This window comes from Capsicum annuum, chromosome 2 (assembly GCF_002878395.1).
Source record: "Capsicum annuum cultivar UCD-10X-F1 chromosome 2, UCD10Xv1.1, whole genome shotgun sequence".
NCBI classification, from domain to species: Eukaryota; Viridiplantae; Streptophyta; class Magnoliopsida; order Solanales; family Solanaceae; genus Capsicum; species Capsicum annuum.
The window spans coordinates 146,405,344-146,429,069 of NC_061112.1; the positions used below are offsets into that span (position 1 = coordinate 146,405,344).

Here is a 23,726-nt window from a genome sequence, read left to right on the forward strand (position 1 = left end):
CAGTTTTTCCATGTGTATATTTTAGTCATCTTTTCTCTGCTCAAGGCCTGCAAGTAACAAATCGAGCTGAACGCATAGTGTTATAAAGACTCGACTAAACGAAAGACGACACTTTTTGTATTTATAGAAATGTATTTATTCTTATGTATAAGAAGGTGTTGCCATATTGCAACATTGACTGGCCCACAGAATGATATGCTACAAAAGTTATGAAGATTTAATCCCAACAACATATAAAGGAATAAAATGAATAGAAGGGGTACATTATAAAACTGAAATACACAATACATTCACACTGTAGGAACAAAGTGAATAACAATACAATGTCATTTAAACCAACTGACTACTTGACATTGGACTGGCGGAATCTTCTCTCGTCCGAAAGTATCTTTGCAAACCTGCATGATTTTAAACGAGACGGTGATCACTAATTAGTATATCATCAGCTGTTTATATATAATGAATGTTGAACAACTAATAAACTATAGATGCAGCAGGTAAGTGTACATACCTCCGAAGAGCTTCCTTGTTGGTTCCTCCTTTCTCAATTGGTTCATAAACTCCTTTGTCTAAGTTAATCCTGGAAGTTGGTTTTTCCAGCAGCCGTTCTCCTACCTTGACTAGACCTTCTAAGTTTTCCTTTGTGGCTATGTCAACTGAGGCCAAACTCCCCGTCAAAGTATCATCCTGGTACCAAGCAAGTGTAAAATTATGACAATCGGTTTTAAGTTAGTGAAAAATGTAAGCTAGCATAACATTCAGTGTATATAATTGAGGCTCGAGGTACCTGGATTCGGAGGTATTTATCGTCGGAGTGAAGAGCTTTGAAAACCACAAAGTTGTGAAGATCAACCATATCAGCGCTTGCTTGATTATAAGCTTCGACGATTGGTGTGGAGTTGTTATGGGTTAACCAGCTAAGCAATCCCCATTTGGCAGCCATTTTAGCATTGTATTTTTCCTCATTCTTTGCATTGCCTGTCCCAAGTGATATTACCAGAAAACGACCATATTCCATGGGCTTGATAGGGAATAAGTCTTCGTGCTTCATCACTACTTGCTTGGTCACCTCACCAATTGCGACCAATGTCTAAAATTCATCATACACATAAACTAAATATTCAATTAGTATCGAATTTTCTACTGTAAACTACTGATTCAAGAATTTTGTCTATACTATACTATGTCATATAATATATTTACCGGGTTATTAGCAGCTATACCACCATCAATTAGGTTGAATTCGCGTTCATTGTTTTGAGCATCCTTGTTCTTGAAAGTATGGGCAGGTAGAAAAGTTGGCGCTGCCGAGGTACTAATGCATATATCCGCCAGCTCGGCATCCAAATGAGGTCTCGATTTCGTCTAAAAAATGGTTAAAATAATTAATTTTATATATATTGGCACGTGTTGTAGAAAGTTAGAAGGCACACCTCATATGAGCTAAATATAACTGGCTGAAGTCTCTTGATGTCAAAAGTTGGAATTACAACGGCAGTTAAGGTATCATGCAACCTGGTACCTCCTAGGAGTCCCTTGATAAGTTTATGAAGATACTCCCCATCATATTTAGGTCCCTTCAACATTTTAGCTAGATTTATAACCCCAGCAAATGGTCCACTGCAAACATTAATCCTACGAAAATCAAGACATATACCTTGCATTCAAGGTTGTGGTCTAACAGTTAATCATGAAGTGGGTGAAAATTGTAGCAGTGCATAATTCAAATATTAGTAGAGACGAAAATATTGCTAGGTGAATTGAAAGTCGCAAGTATCCAGCAGAACAGTTGAGATGAATTGCTCGTATAACAGTGTTATTATAATATCTAGTACATATATCCAAGGATGATCTAATGATCAATGAAGTTGGTAAAAATTATAAGAGCACAAGTCAAGACAAGAAATGACCTTTTCACATATGCTCAAGTTTTGGTATGCATAATTACATGCGATGCTTGTACTATCAAAAAATGCATGCAAATTATCCGTACTTCCCCATTATTGAAAAAGAAAAATCAAGAAATATGTTACCCGCTCTGGGGAAAGATTTTTGGGGAGTGCTCACGATAGAAAGGTACTATATCTTTGGCAGCATAGAAAGGGCGTTTATCTTTGTTTGGTGCAGCTAACATGGCTGTTACAAGCCCACCCGTGCTTGTTCCTGCTATCAAATCAAAATAATCTGCAATTCTTGCATCTTTCCCATCCAATTCCTTCAAATAAAACGAATACAATCAGAAATGGATCCAAGATTAACTTGATCATGAATTAAAATTTTAACCTTCTTATTACTAAACTCACAACATCCACCTCTAAATGCATAATAAATTGTGTAGGGGTACATAGCCAACAAGTCTTGAACATTTTTTTTTTATTTTTGTAATGTAATTAAAAATTTACCTGAAGTTGTGATTCAAGATAGGCAAGGATAACCCCAGGAATGATTCCTCTAATTCCTCCTCCATCAATGGCTAGAATGGTTATCAGCTTCCCTGTGTTGGGAGGGGGCATTGCTACTCGAGATGATCCACCTGCAGCTACGTTTTCCATTGGAATATCAAGATAGATAGATGGATAGAACGATACTTTTCTAGTTCAATCTCATATGCTAATCATAATGTGAATAAATATATAGAAACATTGTGCTAGGCGTATCAAAGATGAGAATTATAATAAATAAAAAGACAAAAGGAAAAAAATATTTTAATCAAGAGGACGTCTTTGTCGATGATTATTACAACAAAGATATATAAAGTGATCTTTGAAGAGTTCATGAACAAATCCCAAATGATTCTTCTTCTTGAGTTCATCTTTCCAATTAATAATTAATTTCACTTGAAAGATTATTGAAGAGTCTACATTGAGTTTAAGTTAATTAATTAATGGAGTAAGTTGTAGATAAGATGGAGTAATAGTTGAGAACTACTAGTGTTATTTTTAAGTTTCTTCAGCGTCCTGTCCATGTTGTAAGCAACATCCAATAATTTAAATTTATTTAATAGTTACAAGTCCTCGAAGATTAATTGTTGTTCATTCATAAATACACAATTTTACACGTTAACAATCATTTGAGGCTATTTTTTGCAACTTACACTGACAAGGATTTGGCACAATTTCATTTTGAATTTGCAAGTATTTTTTCTCTCTCACATTTTGATCTCACTTGAATAATTAAGGGGGGGAAATAGCTACAATATTCCTTGGATATTTTTCCCTGGGATATGTTTTCATGACCATTACTTTTTTAATTAGCATAAACTATACATGTCGTTGGTGTTATTAAATCCCTTCTTTCGTCAGGAGATGCATGCAATGTAGTTTTATTATATTTACAAATTTTATTTTGCTTGTAGTGCAAGAAGATCGTAGAATCAGATGAAAAGATTAGAAGTAACAATACTCACAAAAATGGAGAAAAGTCAAACAAGAAAACCTGGCCAAAAATAAAAATGTCAATACACAATGACTTGCAAGAAAACAGCAAAAAAAAGTCCTATGCAAAGAAGTGGTGGACACTTCATCTATTTCATTAAAAAAAAAATTCAAAGTTTACTTTTAGGATATGCCTTGAATAAGTAATCTTGGGATAAAATAAAAGATCATTTTATCTCATATTTGGTTGGAGGGATTAATCAATGGTGGGATAACTTATCCCACCGATTACACCATAGTGATGGGATAACTTATCCCATATACATGGTGGGAATAAGTTAATTCCGGAATAACTAATCCCGGTATTAATTATCTCGAGATAACAATTTCCCAACCAAACGATCCCTTTTGTGTTCTTTGTCATAATAATTGTATGCTAGAAAAACTTACGATGTGAAGTCCATTTTGTTTCATATTATATTATAATGTATACAAACCTGTTACGTGGAACCTAGTTTTAAAGTTTCTTCAACATATACATACTCTGCGTACGCTATTGCCTTTGAAAAATTTATGATGTTACTTGACCTTTTATTATTTCCTATTTTTTTTAACTAATTTCTATATCATCATGCTTCAGACTACTTTGAAAAAGTAAAAGATAAACATACATACATACATACATACACACTTACACGGTATTTATTTGGTAAAAAAAAATAAATGAACAGGAAAATCAACTAAGTAATTTCATCTAGTACAAAATTTTGATATGTTTTCACCCGATCGACTACAATATTATGATTAAATAGATTAAGAATATTCATGAGTTTATTATTAAATTTTATTTTAATTAAAAGAGTTCAATCCTTGATCAATTATGAGCTCACAAAATCTTGAACGAACAAAAATCGATGGAAGACTATGCCTTTAATTATAAACAAAATAATATGTATCCTATTACTAGAAGATCCTTCATGATTAAATTGAAATTTTATGGAGCCACCTTAAATCTGTGATTTTTTGTCTACCAAATAGGAATAATTGGATCATCTAATAAGACTTCAATTTGGGTCCAAGAAAGTGTTCCAATTGTGTTTAGTCCAAACCTTTGGAAGGCCCAATAGGATTAGGATATGAGCGTCAAACAAAGTCTTTACTTCACTAAAAATAGGTATGTTATTGCCTTTTCCTATTTTGATCCCCCATGCTTGTCAATAAGTATATCAATCTTTAATCATTTAAACAAGCAATTTTGATCCTGACAGTGTACCTAAGCAAATTTATTCTCAAATTGCTAAAAAAATTGTTTAGTTACTCCGTTCATTTTCTTTTACTTATTTATTTTTATTTATCCACTATAATAAAAATAAATATTCAACAATACCTATCTAGTTTTAAAAAAAAACAACTAATAATTTAGCATTTTATGGCCATTATACCATTGATATTAATACAATTCATTACCCAATGTATTTTTTAACACATTAAGTTTATTATATTTAAAAATTTATGTAGTAAATTACCTAATAATTTATTGTTTTTTTAGGTATATATGTGTCAATTTAATAGCAGTCAAATAAATATTAAAGTCAGAGGAAGTACTAATACTAAATTTTCAAAAAAAAACATCTAACAAATAGAAGTAACTTAATAAACTATACCTTATATTTAATATTTTTTTAATCAAACATACAATAAAATAAATGGGATAATGATTTTTGGGAGGAGGGAGTAGTAATTGTGGTTGTCCTAGAAGACCAAATTTTCCTGTCGACGTTGGACCTTGTTTCTCGCCTCACTTATCTCCTACGCCATTTTCCTCTTCTTTTTTTCTTTTTTCTAAAACAAAAAAGTTTTTGCATCAAACCATGGTTGTTAAGATTCAGGTTCCATCTATGTGCAGGATTCACGAAAGAGTCGGTCAATAAAGGTATGTTGCATGCATTCTTATCTTGTATTTCGTCAGAAACTTTCCACAACTTGAACTCATAACCTTCTAATCATATGACAACAACTTTTTAAGTTACTTCAACGCTAGCTAATCGTGGGTAAACAATCTACATGCTAAAAATCAAATGCTCTTTTTTTTCATATGCTTACACCTTACACTAAACTCTTATACCTACTTATGATTAGCCATCATTTCACTGTAAAAAGGAGGAAGAAATTATTTCCACTTCCCGATTATACAAATTAAATGTACTGACTCTTTAACACCCGTTCACAACAAATTTATACTGCTTATCAAATGCCATATATAAATTTTATCTCAGGCTTAATCCTGAGATATCTTACCTTATTACATTCAGATTTGAGATTTATTTTATCCAATCTCTCAAATGGGATAAATTAGTATTACAATCCCAGAATAATTTAGTCCTTGTACCAAACGAACCCGTTATAGTAATTAAGAAAACGATAGTCAGCCCCGTGGTTGAACAATTACTCAATTGTCATAAAACAGTACACATGATGTCAGAATCTAGAATTAAGGCTGTACTCAGTAACAATAGATTAAGTAATCCATAATTAATGACTCAATTATTATTACTAATATTAAAGTGGATAGCTTACGGAACCTATTTGCAAAATTGTAACCCTCATATATATGTTGAATTGCTGTAATTGCGACTGTAGTACTCTACCCTTTGATTAATCTATTCATGACTACCAACATGAGTTGTATGGAGTGATTGAGATTCATTCACCTTTAATCAAAGTTCAAGCTACCAAAATAATAATAAAAAAAAAGGTCATATTGAGAGCGCCGCCCCTAAAAATAGCCCTGCAATACCGGACATGAAAGCCAAAAATAAGTCTATTGATGTCTTTAAGTTCTCGTAAACTATTCTTAATCATAAGATATTTCTCCAAAACAATTTTGTTTAATCGCGGTTTTAACTAATATTCCCTTAACAGCTTAACTAACACTATACTTATTGAAATAATAGGGATAGATTTCATTTTTCAAAATAACATGATCAATCAATAACTTCTTGACTTGCTAAAACGCTAAATATTTTAGAAAAAAATATCAATTTGTCAAACGATTACAAGAGAAATTGTATTACTAATACTCTCTCCATCTCCGATCATCCATCGTGGTTTCTAAATATAGTTATCTTTACTAATATTCTTTCCATCTCCGATTATCTAAAAATAGTTATCTTAAATTATTTTTCATTTTTAAAAGTTCAAGATAAACTTAATAATTTCTTAAATTTAGCCTTTGTAGTAATTATTATTAAAGATTACAAATACTTCAACAGCGTAAATATTTAATGAAATGAGATATTATATTTTACGACATAAATAAAAGGTAAAATATTTTTTTAAAGAAATCTTCTAATTAACTAATGTTTTCTTAAGTGACATGTAAAAGAGAAACATTCTGCTAATTTGAGATAGAAGGAGTAGTACTACTCTCTCCATCTCATTTTAGTTTACGGAGTCTTGACCCTTATACCACAAATAAGTAGTCGTTTGGCCATGGGTATTTTTCACTTTTTTTCGAAAAATTATTTCACTTTAGTAAAAATCACAAAGTTTGGCCATGAAAATTCCATTTTGGAAAAGTGAAAACAAGAAAAACTTGTTTTCACTTTTTTCACTCTACTTTTCTCACAAAATTTCAAAAATAATTTTAATATATATTCATGGTCAAACACAACTTCAATTTCAACTCCAAAAAATTATATTTTCATCGCACACTTACATGTTATTTAGGTCACTTACTACTAGTATTAAATACTAGCATTTAGTTCGCATGTCATGTCATGATGACCGTTGATCATTAGTGGAACTTATGAATGAGTAAAAAAAAAACATTGGATTTGATGGACCACTTCACAGACAACGAAAATGAGGAGGTTAATTTAAATTTTAAAAGAAAGAAAAGCAAAAGAAAAAGCATATTCAACAATCATTAAACTTATTGCGTTACAATTACGTTGATTCGTAATGATCATTTCTATCATGTGTCGACTTTTCTTGAGGTGTTTCAGTGCAAATTAGTTCTGGAAAATAATTCTGTGCTTAAGGAAATAATCTCAATAACGTCTTAAATTAATGGAAAGTATAATTAAGCAAATCCCTGTAACTAAAGTAATTTTAATTTAGGACAAAAATAGACTTAAAACGTGCATGAGACAAGTGTCTATCAATATTGCATGGAGTTAGTTTCATGAGATTTTTATTGCCGAATAAATAGTCGTCCCAAGGAATTTAATTTCCATCTTACACTGCCAACACGACTCCCAATTTTAACTTTTCTAACAATTTTGATTCTTGATAATGTAAAATCTAATTAAATCCATTTAGTAAGTGTTTGGCCTTCAAAATTCTTTCACTTTTTTTGAAAAATTATTTTATTTTAGTAAAAAAAATAAAAAATTATAGTATTTGGTTATAAAAATTATTTCATTTTAGTGAAAATTATTTTTGAAAAACTTATTTTCACTTTTCTCAATCTTATTTCTCTCACAAAATTTTAAAAACAACTTCAACTTATATTCATGATCAAACATAACACCAACTACTTAAAAAAGTATTATTTTCATGGTCAAATGGAGCTTTAGTATTACTATTACTTTCTTATTTTTTTTTGACATGCCCCTTGAACAAACACTAAATAGCTAGTAGGGATTTTTGTTCACTTTACCTTCACTATGTCTTAAGGTATAATCTTTCTCTTCATTAAACATTTACCTTAGTGAGATGTTTGTAGTACGTAGTTTTTAAGAACAATTATTGTTACAGATAAAATAATTAATTTCGTTTTTAAGTTTTAAGATGATAAATAATTACTACTTATTTAAAAATCAGTATAGATAACTTGAGATGAAGAGAATAGTAGATTGCATGAAGAAATTTTGTTTTCCTGTCTTTCCTTCAGTTCCAACTTCTAACAGATTAGTTTAACCATTTATGACCCTTCTTTACCAACCACCCCATATTTGGACTATGGAAATAATGAAGAAAATTATTAAAGAAGGGAATAGAAAAGTACAAATCCAAAAGATAATAAAGGACAACATATTTCCACCTTTCTTCCACTTCAATTTGTTGGTTTTTGCTCGTACTGGGTTGACAAGGAAATGTCTTTTGAGAGGAAATAAATTTCTTTATTCTTAAAAGATGCTAATTCTTTTTTTGATTTTCTCATACGGTGTTTGGTACTCATATTGAAGCCCGATTAATCTGAATTCATGCTGCGTAGAGTCAACTCAGGGGGAAGCGCTCCCTATAAAAAAAAATCATTCTCAGTGCTTGAATCCATGACTTCTAGTTAAGAGAGGAGCAGTCCATCCGCTGCACCATATCTTTGATGGTTAAAAGATGCTAATTCAATAAAGGCCTAGCTATTACTTATAAGATCCGAGACGAGAAAAAATCATTTGGTGAAATGAGTTTAAGTTATACACAAAATTAATATAAAGATTGTATTCTTCATGTATTCGTTTTGAATAATTAAGATCCTACTGGTTTCATAATCATAAGTTGTGTGACCTAGTAATCCAGACATTCATTATGTGAAGATTAGTAATATATGAATTAGAGAATTAGTTAGGCAAGTACTATTAGTTATACAATAATTAGTTAGACAAGGATCAGTAAAGCATGAATTAATTTTAAAATATTTATGCCTAAATAAAATAATTCTCATGCAGTATATTATGAGGACTAGTTTGGTTATTTTATAATTTTAATCCATGTATTTTTTATTTTACATTCTATTCCACTTGAAATATGCATGACTTATGCATTGTGTTATATATATCAAGATACACGATAGAAGTAATGCTAAGCGTTACGCACGTAGACAATGAATATATATTGAAACGCACACAAACTTGACCATGATCAATTAATGCATATACATATTTTCACTTTATTATATCACTTTAACTATAATAAGTATCAATTTTGAGTAAATATTAAATGCGCTATGTATTTTTGGTAGTGTCAAATTATGTATCGCATAACGAACAGAGTCATAAGAGTATTCATGCATCTCACATAAATGTTACTTTCGTTTCTTCATAATTATCAATTTTGATTTTATTTGCACCTACAATAATTAATACTAATAGCACTTTTATAGAAACTTTACTTAACATATCAAACGTATAAAAATAAACCTCCTTGCAAAAAACATGGTAAAAGTTGAAAAAAAGACAAAAGTGAAGTCAGAGGGTGGCATAAACCTAACCTGAAGCATGCCAGAATTTTGGCGTTTTTATTAAGTTCCTATTGCCTTTATGAGTTGGACATGGACATCGACCAAAAAGGAGAATCCAAAACCTAAAATATATATTACTCCAAAAATTTGTAAATTTTAATCTTAAATATAGCAACTGAAAAATTGCTAAATTTTTTATTTTTTAAATAAAATAACAAAAATATAGATCAAATAAATTGAGATGAAAAATATTAAATGTACTCCATATTTAGATTACTTGCATCTATATGTATAATAAAACAAAGAAGATAGCTTAAAATTAAGCCAAGTGACATATTGAGAACTAGTCACTTGGTATATTGGTAACAAGAATCTATTTTGTTGGCAACAAAATTTATTTTGGTGGATAACCAATTAATAATCAAGTAACTTGTATGAAAAAATTACTATGACCAAAAACTCATTTCAAAAGAAAAAATATTTCAATAGAGATGTCATTCCTTAAAATATGTGAACAATTAATTTAAACAACACAAATAATAATCTCTCTCTCTATATATATATAAAGCACAGAAATTAGCCTAAAATTAAGCCAAGTGGCATATTGAGAACTAACCACTTGGTATTTTGGCAACAAAAATCTATTTTGTTGGAACAAAATTTATTTTGGTGAATAATCAATTAGTAATCAAGCAACTTGTATGAAAAAAATTACTATGACCAAAAAGTCATTCCAAAATAAAAAATATTTCAATAGAGATGTCATTCCTTAAAATATGTGAATAATTAATTTAAACAACATAAATAATAATAATATTATAAAAAGTAGATATTTATAATTTTACTACAATTGAGTAAATCAAGAAAATATTACAATAAATCAATTAGTAAATAGTAATCATGTAACTTATATGAATAAGATTATAATAATCAAAAAGTCATTTCAAAATAAAAATATTATGAAAAAGATTTTATCCCTAAAAAAACATACACAACTAATTTAAATAATAATATTATTTAAAAAACATTTATGATTTCACTACAATTTAGTAAATCAAGAAAGTATTACAAAAAATTTAATTCGAGCATAACTAATTAATAATCAAGTAACTTATATAAAAAAGATTATTATGACAAATGAGTTCTTCCAAAATTAAAAATATTATGAAAAAAATGTCATCACTCAAATATGTGTATAATTAATTTAAATAATAATATTATATAAAAAAGAATATTTATGATTTGATTACAATTGACTAAATCAACATTTATGATTTGATTACAATTGACTAAATCAAGAAAGTATCAAAAATATCAATTAAGAGAATAATCAGTTAGTAATCAAACAAATTACATGAAAAAAATATAATAATCAAAGTGTTATTCTAAAATTAAAAATATTATGAAAAAGATGTGATCACTCAAATGGTAATTTTGGACTACAAAATGGAAGAAATTTATTTCAATATATTTCAAGTTGTTATGAAATAACTAAGGGGTCGTTTGTTAGAGTATATAAGAATAATGTAAAATATGGTGTATTAGTAATGTTTATGTTAGTTATGCTTGCATTAGTTATACTTGTATTTTTTCTTATGTAGTGTTTGGTTCAATGTATTAAAAAAACATGAATAACATAATTTCTAAAAAAATTAAAAAAAATTCACATAATACCCTCAATATATATGTTGGAAAGGATGCAAAAATTTTTTTGAGGGGTAATAGGGTCTTTAAGCATGTTAATTCGTGCATTAGATCCATTGCATTGCCAATGCCATGGTTTTTGAGGTATTAGTAATACATACCCCAATACACAATAGAGTGTATAACTAATACCTGCATTAGTTATACATAGGGTAAAAAAATATACCAAACAAGGTACTACTAATATACATTAAACTAATGCATGCATTAACAATCCAATACACTCAACCAAACGACCCCTAAAGGATAAAGAAGAAGAGTAGAGAGAATAGAGAGAATAATTCTCATTTCTCTTGAAGGATCATTTACAATGAGAGGAACCTTTATTTATAGGAGAAAACTAATCTTGAGTTTGTAACTTTTTCATAAATAGACATACAAAATATATGTTAAAGTAGGTATTCACTATATATGATAAAGTAGATATTCATTATATATATGATACATTTATAATACTCCCCCTTAAATATCTAATTGATAGATAATAGGCATATATATTTGCTCATTAAACTCAGTGAGATAATCTCTCGTTAAAAATTTAAAGGAATGACGACAAGTAATCAAGTAGTACTCAAATACACATTCTTGGGGTCATTATATTAGTGGTAGTGCACCTAAGAAGCACCCCACCAATAATTTAATGTTAGTTGTGTTTTGATTTTTTCCTTTCTATATTTTGAAAATTCCTAATTTTTATTAGTTTAGGAATATTTTATTGTCCGAATAAACTTGGAAAAGAATAATATATTGCCTTTGTAGATAGAAAAACCTTTTTTTTTTATATATATTTTAAAAAATTCATAATTTCTTTTGATTTAGAAAGTTTCTTGTCCTAGTAAATTTGGAAAGAAAAACATAAATTGAAGAATCTTTCTCTTATAGGTTTGAAATTACTTGCAATTTATATATAAAATTTGTGACTACCTTTTCCTTTTATGGTTAAAAACTTTCCCAACTTCTATTTTTGTGCGACAATTAAGCTTAGCTACACCTTAATTAAATAATTATAAATTCATTTTCTCTATTTTGCTTTTGTGAGTCATTGTGTACTGGCTAACATTCTAAACTTTAATTTTTACTTATCATATTTCACTTAATACATTCATTGAGAAAATAATTATTAGTTCTGATCATTTTATGATAATACTCCTATTAATTGATGATTGTTATTGTGTCTTAAATTAGTTTGAGGAATATGTTAGGTTCGAAATCGAGAGTGCATCATGCAGAAGCTAATAGCTGCAGACTATTGAGACGATAAATAAAATGGCAAGAAAAATATACTAAAACATAATATTATTGGTATGATTAGGCTAATAGGCCTACATATTAAAAATCTAAATAAAAAACATAAAAATTAATTGAGAAAAATTTTCTCTAAACAAAACTTTTAAAGACTACATTGTGATAGAGTTGTGTTATGACTTGATAAGAGAAATCTTCGGTTACAAAATCCTTCTTCTACGAACGAATAAACCTAATAGAAATCTAATAGGAAAGAGATCTTTTTCTACTAGGAAATATTTTTCACTAAATTTTTTTTGAAGTAAAATACAATTATGGTAGAATCCAAGTAAGGTAGGAAATTCAAGAAAAACTTAAGGTAAAATGGATTTTATTTATTTATTTTTTTATCTTTTTTCATATGTCAAAAATGACAAGTTAGTGGAAATTCAATTAGGAAATATTTCCTTTATTTCAAAATAATCGACTCTATACTATTATTAAGAAAATATTTATTAGGAGTTTATTTAATTAAATTAGTCTTATTAATTATATTTTAAAAATATAAATTTAATTATATACACATTATATAGTTATTTTAATAAAAGAATATCAATATTTTTTTTATTTTTTAAATAGAATAATTAATTGAAAACAAACTTTTAACAAGATGATGAATTAAAACGAAAAGAACGGAATAACCATTAAAATTGGTATAGTGGTTCAGCGCTATGTCTTTTAAGCAAGAGATCGAGGGTTTGATCCTCATCTCTAGCGACTAGACTAGCGAATAGAGTAAACTCTATGTCAAGTTTTCTACTGTAAAATGTGCTGACTGAAGAATGAAGGATTAGTCTCGTAATTATCGAGCGCAGGCTACTTGGAAAAAAAGAAAAGAAAAGGACGGAATAAGTAAACAGTAAATTTGAAGGAGGAGACTATAGACATGTTTCCACATAATTCTGTCCTAGAAAATCTAAATTGAAAGAGACCATCAGCAGCAAAACTTGAGAGGTGTTTCTTTCTTGATGCGAGTGCACTTCCAGCTGTTGACCCTTTAAAGCCCTCTTCCTCAAACCCTCTGCTTCCATTACATACACAGCTGATACATACATAAAGCACAGGCATTTGAACTGCTGAGTATATATATACTGTGAGAAAAAGGGGCCAACAGTAGTTCAAGATTTTGAGTTTTCTATACACCCTTTTCATTTTTCTTTGTTTATTTACTTACAAGTAGGAGATAAGATGGTTGAGGAAATTTGTTTCTTTGCAAAGGTTTGTGCTTTTAACTTTTCCATTCTAGTTTTTCATTCTAAACATTTGTGTTCCCTTTTCCTTTTCTGTAGCTCTTTTTGAGTATGTTAAGCTGAGATCCAGCTGAAAATTTGTTCTTTGGAATTGGGTAATTTACATTCTTGTTTGAGCTGGAAACACAGCTCCCCCCTCTTGTTGTTGGGTTCTTTGTTGGTGCCACAGTGAATGTTTTGGTGGATTCAAACTTAAAGTTATCTTGGAGTATATTCTTGTTGACAAAAATAATTTCACTATTATTTGTGCAGTACTTCGTGTGGAAACAGTGGAAAAACTTGTGCATCCTCTTGTATTTGTTCTTCGGATTTCTGATTAAAACGTTTTCAACTTCAGCAGAAATTTTGAATACTCTTTTTTTCCCTTTTTGATAACTTAACTGTGGTGTCCGGGCCAGATTGGATACCTGTCTCCTCCCCCCGGCAACAGGTACCAGCTAACTCTGTATACCATTGTAGAACAGATGAGAAGAAATCATCTGGTGTTTGTCTCATTTGGAAATTGAACCTAGACCTCATGGTGTGCAACCCACTTCATTGGACGACTGGGTCACACCCTTGGTTGTAGAAATTTTGAGTTTTCTAAGTTCAAGTAGATATAAATTTTACTTATTCATATACTTTCAGAGACAACTAGCTGAGTATAACTTATCTTGTAACCTAATTTGTGCCGGTGGTATTGCTTTCCCTTGAAATACTTGTTCTGTTTTTCCCTTTGCAGTCACTAATTGGGATTGTTTATCTCTTCTTTCAATAAATAAATCACCTTTCTTTACAATTTGGTTATGGTTTTATTGTTCCTTATGTTGTAGCTTTTTAATTGAGCTTATAAACCCAAAGGTAACTTGTATCTTGCTTAATCTGTGGTATAAGGTTAAAGTGATAAGTAACTTCGCCTTTGTCTTTTTCTTTCCAGTTTCATATTGAATATTGGCTTGTATTTGAATGACAGGATAGTATCATCATAAAACCTCCCAAGAAGTCTCCAGCATTGTTAAGGATGGTGGTTGTAGCTTTTACGCTGATCTTTGGTATTTATATCTGTTCAATTTGTCTTAAACAAACTAACATGGAGAAAACGAGCAAATACTTGAACATTGAAGTCATAGAAAGGCCTTGTCATAACTATGACATGGATCGATCCCAAATTCCATACGTGCATTATCCGAAGCCAAAAACCTTTAGCCGGTATGTAGTTGAGAAATTTCGGTTTGATTCTTAAGCTTTCGTCTTACACGAATTTGCCTGGACTCAATTCACCTCCATTTTATTTGATTTAGGAACGAATGTGGCTGTAATCCTGTACGGCTCTTTGCCATTCTCTCAATGCAGAGGTCTGGGAGTGGATGGTTTGAGACACTATTGAATAGTCATATGAATGTAAGCTCCAATGGTGAAATATTCTCTGTCAAAGATAGGAGAGAAAATGCTTCTTCAATCCTGAGGACATTGGACACAGTTTACAATTTGGACTTCTTTACGAGTGCTTCCAAAAATCATTGCTCGGCTGCAGTGGGCTTCAAATGGATGTTTAATCAGGTAATAACTTTTTGTTACCTTAAAAGTGTCCCTTGTCATGCTTCAGATTCTATATGTTGGAAAGCTTGAAGGTAGAGATGAATATGGAGTAGTTAAGGCCTCTCTTGAACTCCTTACGACTCCAGAGTTTTTCCAGATAGTTAACTGTGACTCCACATCGCCAAAGTATTTCCCCTTTTGAAAAGGGGAAAGGTCCTCTTGAACTTGTAGCCTGGGGTAGAAGGTCAAGTTTTACTTGTTGAAAAGAATTAATTATTACAAGAGAGCTTCTCTTTGGAGAATCCCTTTGCTACACTCGACTTAAAGGAACCTGCGAACTCATTCACAAGGAAACTCATATGCATTCCATCGAGAAACTGGAAAGCTTCACCAAACTGTTAAGACTAATTGTCTAAATGACATGTTTAGTGATGATCTGAGAGATAAAAAGGGCTAAGAACATCTATACCTGTCAAGATATTGCAATTAATAGATGCTTTTATCACCTAAAACTGTTCGTTCGTTGTTCTGCATATGGCTTGGATTGATGATAGCCGAACACTCACGCACTCATGGAGGTGTTGGCCACTATTTCTGTTTTCCTTGTTTACAGGAAGCGCTATACCCATGTAAAGCACAAGAATTCATTAAGAAGGCTATATTTCTTGTAATAGTCATAAAGAACTTGATACTTAATAATGATTGTTTGAAATAAGAGGGTTGTTATTTGACTTGATTAATAATCGCAATTGCAGGGGTTAATAGCACACCATAAGGAAATTGCTGAGTACTTCAATAAAAAGGGTGTTTCTGTGATATTTCTCTTTAGAAAGAATCTACTGCGACGCATGGTTTCTGTGCTTTCAAATTCCTATGATCGATATGCCAAACTCTTGAACGGAACACATAAGTCACATGTACACTCACCTGAAGAGGTATCTTCTTGCATCCTTCCCACTTTACCACTGCAGGCACTTGGACAAAAAATTATACAATCTAATCATTTTGCTGCTTTGCTTAGGCTGGTACTCTTGCAAAGTATAAACCAGAAATCAATACAACATTGTTGATCACAGATTTGAAGAGAATGGAGGTAACAGCCACGGAGGCTCTGGAGTACTTTAACAGCACTCGGCATATGATTCTGTATTACGAAGATATAGTCAGAAATCGAGCTGTAAGAACTTAAACTTGTAATACTTTTGTCCTACATTTCTAAATCCTCAAAAAATCTAGGGAGCTTCCCTAATTACTTACTCATACTGTAAATTTAGTCGAGCTTCTTTACTTTCCCTTCCTGAAAAAAGTAAGGGTATTTTCAGTAGTTTTTTGGATGACCAACTTCCATAGCTTGCTATGCTGGAGAGACCAAATCCCTTTTTGCCTCGTCTAAAGCAATAATTTTCTGCAATCTTGTTTCGTCTGTGTTGCTCATGTTTCGTGCTTTTAATGCAGAAATTGGTAGATGTTCTTGAGTTTCTAAGATTGCCAAATATGGATCTAAGTAGCCGTCAAGTCAAGATACATAACGGGCCATTGTGGAAGCATATCAAGAACTGGGATGACATAAACAAGACCTTGAGTGGAACAGCTTATGAGAAGTTCCTCCGAGCTGACTATTAATTATTTTTGACTTGTCACTTTCATTGATCGATGAAGGAGGTGTAGATATCAGCTGTTTTTCTTGCAAAAGCTGACTGGTATACACTCAACTTGGAAAAGCTTACTGCTGCATTTGCCTCTGAAGATCAGTCGAAATCAGCGTAGCACCAAGTTTTCACTCTCATGTATCTGTAGCCTTTTTTTATTTACTTACTTTATTCCGCTTTGAAGTGTGTATAGCGAAGTAGTTAAAGTTGGGCAGTGCCAAAGGCAAGTAGGCATAGATTTGCAGGCAATATTTCTCTCCTTGTTTTCTCCTTTGTTCTTTTCCTTTCCCCCCTTTTTATCTGTTATTTGATAAAGTAGTTAGCTTATTTTCTACTTAGCATTGTACTTTATGATGTTGAATGCAGTCTTGTTAACGGTCCAACAATTTTTGTAATTTCCACTGGGCAAATAGTGTAAGTAAAAAAGGCCTTTTGAATCGTGTGCTTGATAAATGTTCATTTCTTTCATGTGCTTTCTGGTTCTTTTGCTCCTTCCAAATGTTGATACTAATCCTAAAAACCTTTTCCCACCTTCCAAGTTCCAAAGGTTGGGGCATGTTCAAAATCTACTTCTTAATAATAACCATTTTCATCACTAAAATAAAGGACCATCAACCATGCGATTACGAAAGAACGAATTGAACTTAGCCCAACCTGTTTACCTATATTTTAATCTTGCTTGTCCTGTGGGCAAAATTTCAAGTTCGATAAGTTTTGACTTTACACTTTGAAAGTTCACTCATGGAGAAGCCGATCAAAAGTTCAAGACTACCCACCTTTAAGGTTAAGGAAAAATCACATAAATATACAATGTTAAGAGTCTATATTACAAAATATACCACAAGATTCTATTTTATAAAATATACCGTAGTCTATATTACAAAATATACCACAAATTCTATTTTGACCTTCCTTCAGATCCACAGGCGTTAAAGGTAAAAGATCGGCTCGAATAATTGGGAGTTGGAAGAAGGGTTAAAGGGTGAGAAGGATGAGAAGGGTGCACCAGAGAACGAGGCGCGTTGAGGCAATTGTCATGGAGGTAGAAATTGCAAGAGATGCAACCATGAAAGGGCTAAAAAATAGGCTTCTCACAGGCTTGACATTGAAGTCCCTCACTTTCATCAAGAACAAGTGATTTCAAAATATGGTGGTGGCTGAAATGTTGGTTATATTACACCAACACTTTGTCTCTATGTGTTTTCAGTGTGTGATTTCTTTTGGTGTGAGATGGACATGGTTTCTGCGCTGCTGCTGTTCGCCTTTTTCCGATGGATATCACTAGAAAAACCAAGATTAGGGGCGGATTTGGGGGTTTGTTTGATGGGAATTAACAGTGCAGCCAATTCCGGCAAAATCATGAATTGATACGTAAAGTTATTCCCATTAAAGCTGCAATACTAGATGCTACTATAACTTTCCAAGATCTTGATTGCTTTCTTTGAGAAATAGTTCGTTTTCCGTCATTTTTCACTCTCCTCTCTCCGATTTCTCCCCCTCTCAGATTTTTTTCGCGATGGCGGGGCGGGGGGGGGGGGGGGGGGTACATTGTTATCGGTGATATCCGATTTGTAGCGATAGAGATCGTGGCTGTTATATCTTCTCCGGTTATTTACATATTTTTGGATATTTTTATAAACATGATATAAATATGGTATAGAAATTGGTGTTTCATAAAGGTTATAGATTTTGTAAATGGTATAAAAATAATGTAGAAATTGGTGTTTCATAAAGGTTATATATTCTGTAAATGGTATAAAAATAATGTAGAAATTGATGTTTCTATAAACATGATATACATTTGATATAGAAATTGGTGTCTTCTAAAAATTATTTAACTATATCCTAAAAATATAATATAAATATAGTATAGAAATTGATTTTCCATAAAGGTTATGTCAAAAACCTACATTTGAATATGGTATATTTCTATGAGGTATAATTACCTTCTAAAATAATGATATAAAAATGATTTATAAAATGGTATTTCTGTAAATATAATATGAAATTGATATAGAAATTAGTGTTCTCTAAAAATTATTTAACTATATTAAAATATTATAATATAAATATGGTATAGAAAGTGGTGTTTTGTAAAAGTTATTTCAAAATAACTTATGACAGTTGAATAATTGATAGATTTTGTAAATAAAAGCTACCTTTTGTAAATAAAAAATAATAGCGGTAAATTTTGTAATATAGTTTCTAAAATTGTGTATTTATGTGATTTGGCCGAAGGGGTACGGTTAAGTAAGCGTAAATTCCAGCTTTTTTTCAGTTTGATTCTGGGCCGAGCCCAACTTTGTTATCCACATTCAGTTTGATTCTGGGCCAAGAATGTACTTGGCCCAACGTGTTGATCCCCCCATATAGTGTGCTTCTGGTTGAACTTTTCACATGTTACTACAGCCAACATTTCCTTCCAAGTTTTTTTTTTTAAAATATAAATAAATAAATTGGAGGCAGGGGTATGAAAAATGGGGGAGTGAATTGCCATTACCCACCAACAAGGCAAATACTTACTCCGTTTCGTTTTAATTGACCTTCTTTCTAAAAATATTTGTTTCAATTTAGTTGTCCATTTGATGAAATCAAGAGGATTTTGTTATGGATTTTATTATGTTCTTCCAATATCACCCTTAACATTAAATGACTAAACAAAGTGTATTTACTCAAATTTATATTTTCAAAGTATAATTAATAAGGTTAATTTGGTAAAATAAACCCCTAATTATTATTTTCTTAATGAGTGTGTCAAATCAATAGGGGCCAACTACTATGAAACGGAGGAAGTATTCAGGTAATCAACCAACTGAGCTATTAAAATTTCCCACCTTCAAGCTCAAATTAAAGCAACTCTTCCGGCCTGTTCAATTTCTGCCACTAGCGAATTCAAAGAGCTCGTTGAACATTAATAAAATATATTCCATCCGTTTTATTTTATTTGACCCTCATATCAAAAATATTATTTTGAATTGTTCACTTTAACAAATCAAGGTAAATTGATCAGTTTCTTCCAATACTATCCTCATCGTTAAATAACTATATAAAATACCACTACTTGTATTTAAATTTTCAAAACTTAACTAACAAGATTGATTTAATAAAATAAACCTCAAATAAATACTTTTTCAAAGCGAGTGTCAAATAAAATGAAAGGGAGGTAGTAATAGTAGTAGGTAGGCCGCAAAGTACACCAGAATATTATGAGATTCTCCAGTTGGAAAGTGAGCATGCTTCACTGATAGTATATAGTACTATAAAGAACTGAAAAAGAGGGTAGTCAGTGGAGCACATACAAACAATCCATATACTATATAGTAGTAATAAGGAAAATATTTTGATTCCATGACTGGCGGGCTCTCAGAAGTCTAATTTAATTTGCCCACCAAAGTATGTACTGTTCTTAAATACATAAAATTAAGAATTTCAACTTTCTCCAAATGATGTGAGATTATTATTGAATCTCCCGGGAAAAAGTTATCTCAGTAAAGAGGGATATATAATCTTGCATGGCTCATAACAACATTCAGCGAATTACACTGTGAGATTACATTGTGTACTTTGTGGTTGCATTAATATTGTTATTGGACCATTTAGCAATATACTATACAAATTCTGCACCATTGGGGAGGTGTAATGGGATGGTCGACATCCTCTGCCCTTAGTCAACGGTCTTGTTACTGTGTTTCAGTAGCTGTTAGGAATGGGTCAAAAGACCTCAACAGATTTTTAGGATAGCAGTTTATTTTTAGTCATCATCCTAGTTTAGTTGTTCCTATTTTCTAGGCATTATACAGTTTTTTCAGCAGTCATTTTTCTGTTTCAATTGTACTGCTACTCTATTTATTCTGATTGCTTGAAGCTAAATAAAATAGCTCTTTCAATTACAATCATCTGACTGCTTCAGTTCATAACATTGGTATCAGAGTCTGACTTCTTAAGGGACTTGTGAGAGACTTGTGAGTGTTTTCTTTCTGAGTGTTTATCCAAATTTATGGCTGCTAAACACCATTCAAACAATGGAGAATGCAGGGTCTTTTTCTGCTATGGCTCCGCCAGTTTTCGACGGAGAAAATTATCAAGCATGGGCAGTAAAAATGCAGGCTTATTTGGAGGCCTGCGATTTGTGGGTGGCTGTCGAGGAAGACTATGAAGTGGTTCCTTTGCCAGAGAATCCAACCATGGCTTAGATTAGAGCTTACAAGGAGAGGACAATAAAGTCCAAAGCTAAATCATGTCTCTTTGCTGCAGTTTCTGCCATAATTTTCAGTAGAGTACTGACATGTAAATCAGCCAAAGAAATTTGGGATTTCCTCAAGAAAGAGTACGAGGGAGATGAAAGAATCAGAGGAATGAAAGTACTGAACTTGGTCAGAGAATTCGAGCTGCAGAGAATGAAGGAATCCGAAACCATTAAGGATTATTCTGACAGGTTGCTTCTGATTGCAAATAAGGCAAGGATACTTGGAACTGAACTTAATGACAATAGAATAGTTCAAAAGTTTCTTGTAACCTTACCTGAAAGATATGAGGCAACTATTGCTTCATTGGAAACTACTAAAGATCTGTCAAGGCTTACCTTGGCAGAGTTATAGAGTGCTCTGAAGGCACAAGAACAACGAAGGATGATGAGGCAAGAGGGATCCATCGAGGGGGCCCTGCAAACAAAGTTGCAGCTTGGTTCAGATGCTGTTAAGGGTAATAAAGGAAAAGGAAAGAGGAAATTATGGAAACTATGAAGCTACATCTGGAAAAAATGCTACTGCCACCGCTAACAACAAATAAGGCAAATATTCTTCTTGTCAACATTATGGGAGGAGAAATCATCCACACTTCAAGTGTTAGAGAAAGCCTGATATGAAATGCCGAAAGTGTCAAAAACTTGGTCATGCCGAGATTATCTGCAAAGAGAAGCATTTACAACAACAAAATGAAGAACAAATTGCAGATCAAGAGCGAGAGGAGCAATTATTTGTGGGTACTTGTTACGCAAGCAAAAGTTCAAGTGAAAGCTGGCTTATTGATAGTGATTGTACGAATCACATGACTAGTGATGAAAAGATTTTTAGAGAACTTGACAAATCAGTTAAATCAAGAATCAGGATCGGAAATGGAGAATACCTCCCAGCGGCAGGAAAGGGGACTGTAGCAATTGAGAGTTATAAAGGTACAAAACTTATTTACGAAGTTTTATTTGTTCCTGAACTTGATCAAAATTTATTAAGTGTTGGACGACTGCTGAAAAATGGATTCAAATTATTATTAGAAAACAAGGCGTGTCTAATTAGCTATCCTAGTGGTCAGGAAATGTTTAGAATCAAAATGCAGGGAAAATTTTTTTCCTTGAATCCATTAGTGGAGGAACAAATAGCTTTTACAAGTTAGTCCTCCGTTGCAGAAACGTGGCACAAAAGGTTGGGGCATTTTCATCACAAATCTTTGTTGTTTATGCAAAGAAGCAAAATGGTAAGTGGTTTACCAAACTTGGAGGAGCATCTCTCAAGCTGTAAAGCTTGTTTGCTTGGCAAGAAGATTAGGCTTTCATTTAAAAGTTTCACATGGAGAGCTACAGAGAAGTTGCAACTCATTCATACCAATCTTTGTGGTCCACAAAGAACTCCATCGCTCAATGAAAGCAGGTATTATATTATCTTCATTGATGATCTAACAAGAATGTATTGGATTTATTTTATGAAGTTTAAGTCTGAAGTTGTTGGAATTTTCATGAAGTTCAAAGCTTGGATAAAAAATCAGAGCGGCTGCAAGATTCAGGTCATTAGATCAGATAATGGAACTGAATATATATCAGATAGGTTCAATTCTTTTTGTGAAGAAGCTGGAATAGAGCACCAACTCACTGTCCCATATTCTCCACAGCAAAATGGAGTGAGTGAGAGAAAGAATAGAACAATAATGGAGATGAACAGGTGCTTATTGCATGAGAAGAACCTGCTGAAGAAATTCTGGACAGAAGCAGTGAACACAACTATTTTCTTGTTGAATAGACTGCCGACAAGGGCAGTGGAAAAGAAGACTCCTTTTGAGGCTTGGTATGGTGTTAAACCTATTGCAAAAAATCTCAAAATATTTGGATGTATGTGTTTTTCTTATGTTTCGTAGGTCAAAAGAGATAAGCTTGATGAGAAGACTGAACCGGGGGTTTTTATTGGCTACAGTTTGATTTCTAAAGCTTATAGGATCTTTCAACCTCAATCAGGCAAGATTGTGCTAAGTAGAACGTTCAATTCCTTGAAGATGAGCAATGGGACTGGAATGAAGAGTCTCAAGTTAAACATGATGATTTAAAGCTTGATTATGATGAATCGGTGGATGATCAGCCTATTAGGGGAACAAGGTCACTCTCTAATATTTATCAAAGATGCAATGTTGCTATTTTTGAACCTGCAGGATACGAGGAAGCAAAAATTGATCAAAAATGGATAGATGCAATGAAGGAGGAGTTGGCCATGATAGAAAAGAACCAAACTTGGAAGCTAGTGAAAAGACCACAAGATATAAAAGTGATTGGAGTTAAATGAATTTTCCAAACCAAGTTCAATCCTGACGGCTCGATAAACAAGCACAAAGCTAGATTGGTGGTGAAAGGCTACGCACAAGTTTGGGGAGTAGATTTTCTGATACGTTTGCCCCAGTAGCTAGATTGGATACAATTCGAATGCTTTTGGTTATAGCAGCACAAAAAAGTTGGAAGATTTTTCAAATGGACGTGAAGTCTGCCATCTTGAATGGTGTGCTGCAG

General features: G+C 32.0%; 2 protein-coding genes across 3 annotated transcripts; one reads left to right on the forward strand and one right to left on the reverse strand.

Annotated features, from left to right (window-relative positions):
- Positions 1-66: 66 nt before the first annotated feature.
- LOC107860314 (patatin-like protein 2) lies at positions 67-2,895 on the reverse strand. 2 transcript variants are annotated; one of them, XM_047407398.1, is made up of 7 exons: positions 2,403-2,895; positions 2,034-2,215; positions 1,434-1,635; positions 1,204-1,365; positions 788-1,090; positions 512-687; positions 67-398 (listed from the first exon to the last, which is right to left on the reverse strand). In XM_047407398.1, exons 1-7 carry the CDS (start codon positions 2,550-2,552, stop codon positions 344-346), a joined length of 1,230 nt encoding a protein of 409 aa, XP_047263354.1. In that variant the 5' UTR covers positions 2,553-2,895; the 3' UTR covers positions 67-343. The 2 variants fall into 2 exon arrangements, with proteins under 2 accessions (XP_047263354.1, XP_016561115.1); XM_016705629.2 differs by having other exon boundaries at positions 1,434-1,620; positions 2,403-2,893.
- A 10,523-nt stretch (positions 2,896-13,418) lies between these two features.
- Positions 13,419-17,403, forward strand: LOC107860315. Its single transcript, XM_016705630.2, has 6 exons — positions 13,419-13,764; positions 14,749-14,984; positions 15,077-15,335; positions 16,070-16,249; positions 16,336-16,491; positions 16,770-17,403. Exons 1-6 carry the CDS (start codon positions 13,735-13,737, stop codon positions 16,935-16,937), a joined length of 1,029 nt encoding a protein of 342 aa, XP_016561116.1. The 5' UTR covers positions 13,419-13,734; the 3' UTR covers positions 16,938-17,403.
- The last annotated feature ends 6,323 nt before the right edge of the window (positions 17,404-23,726 follow it).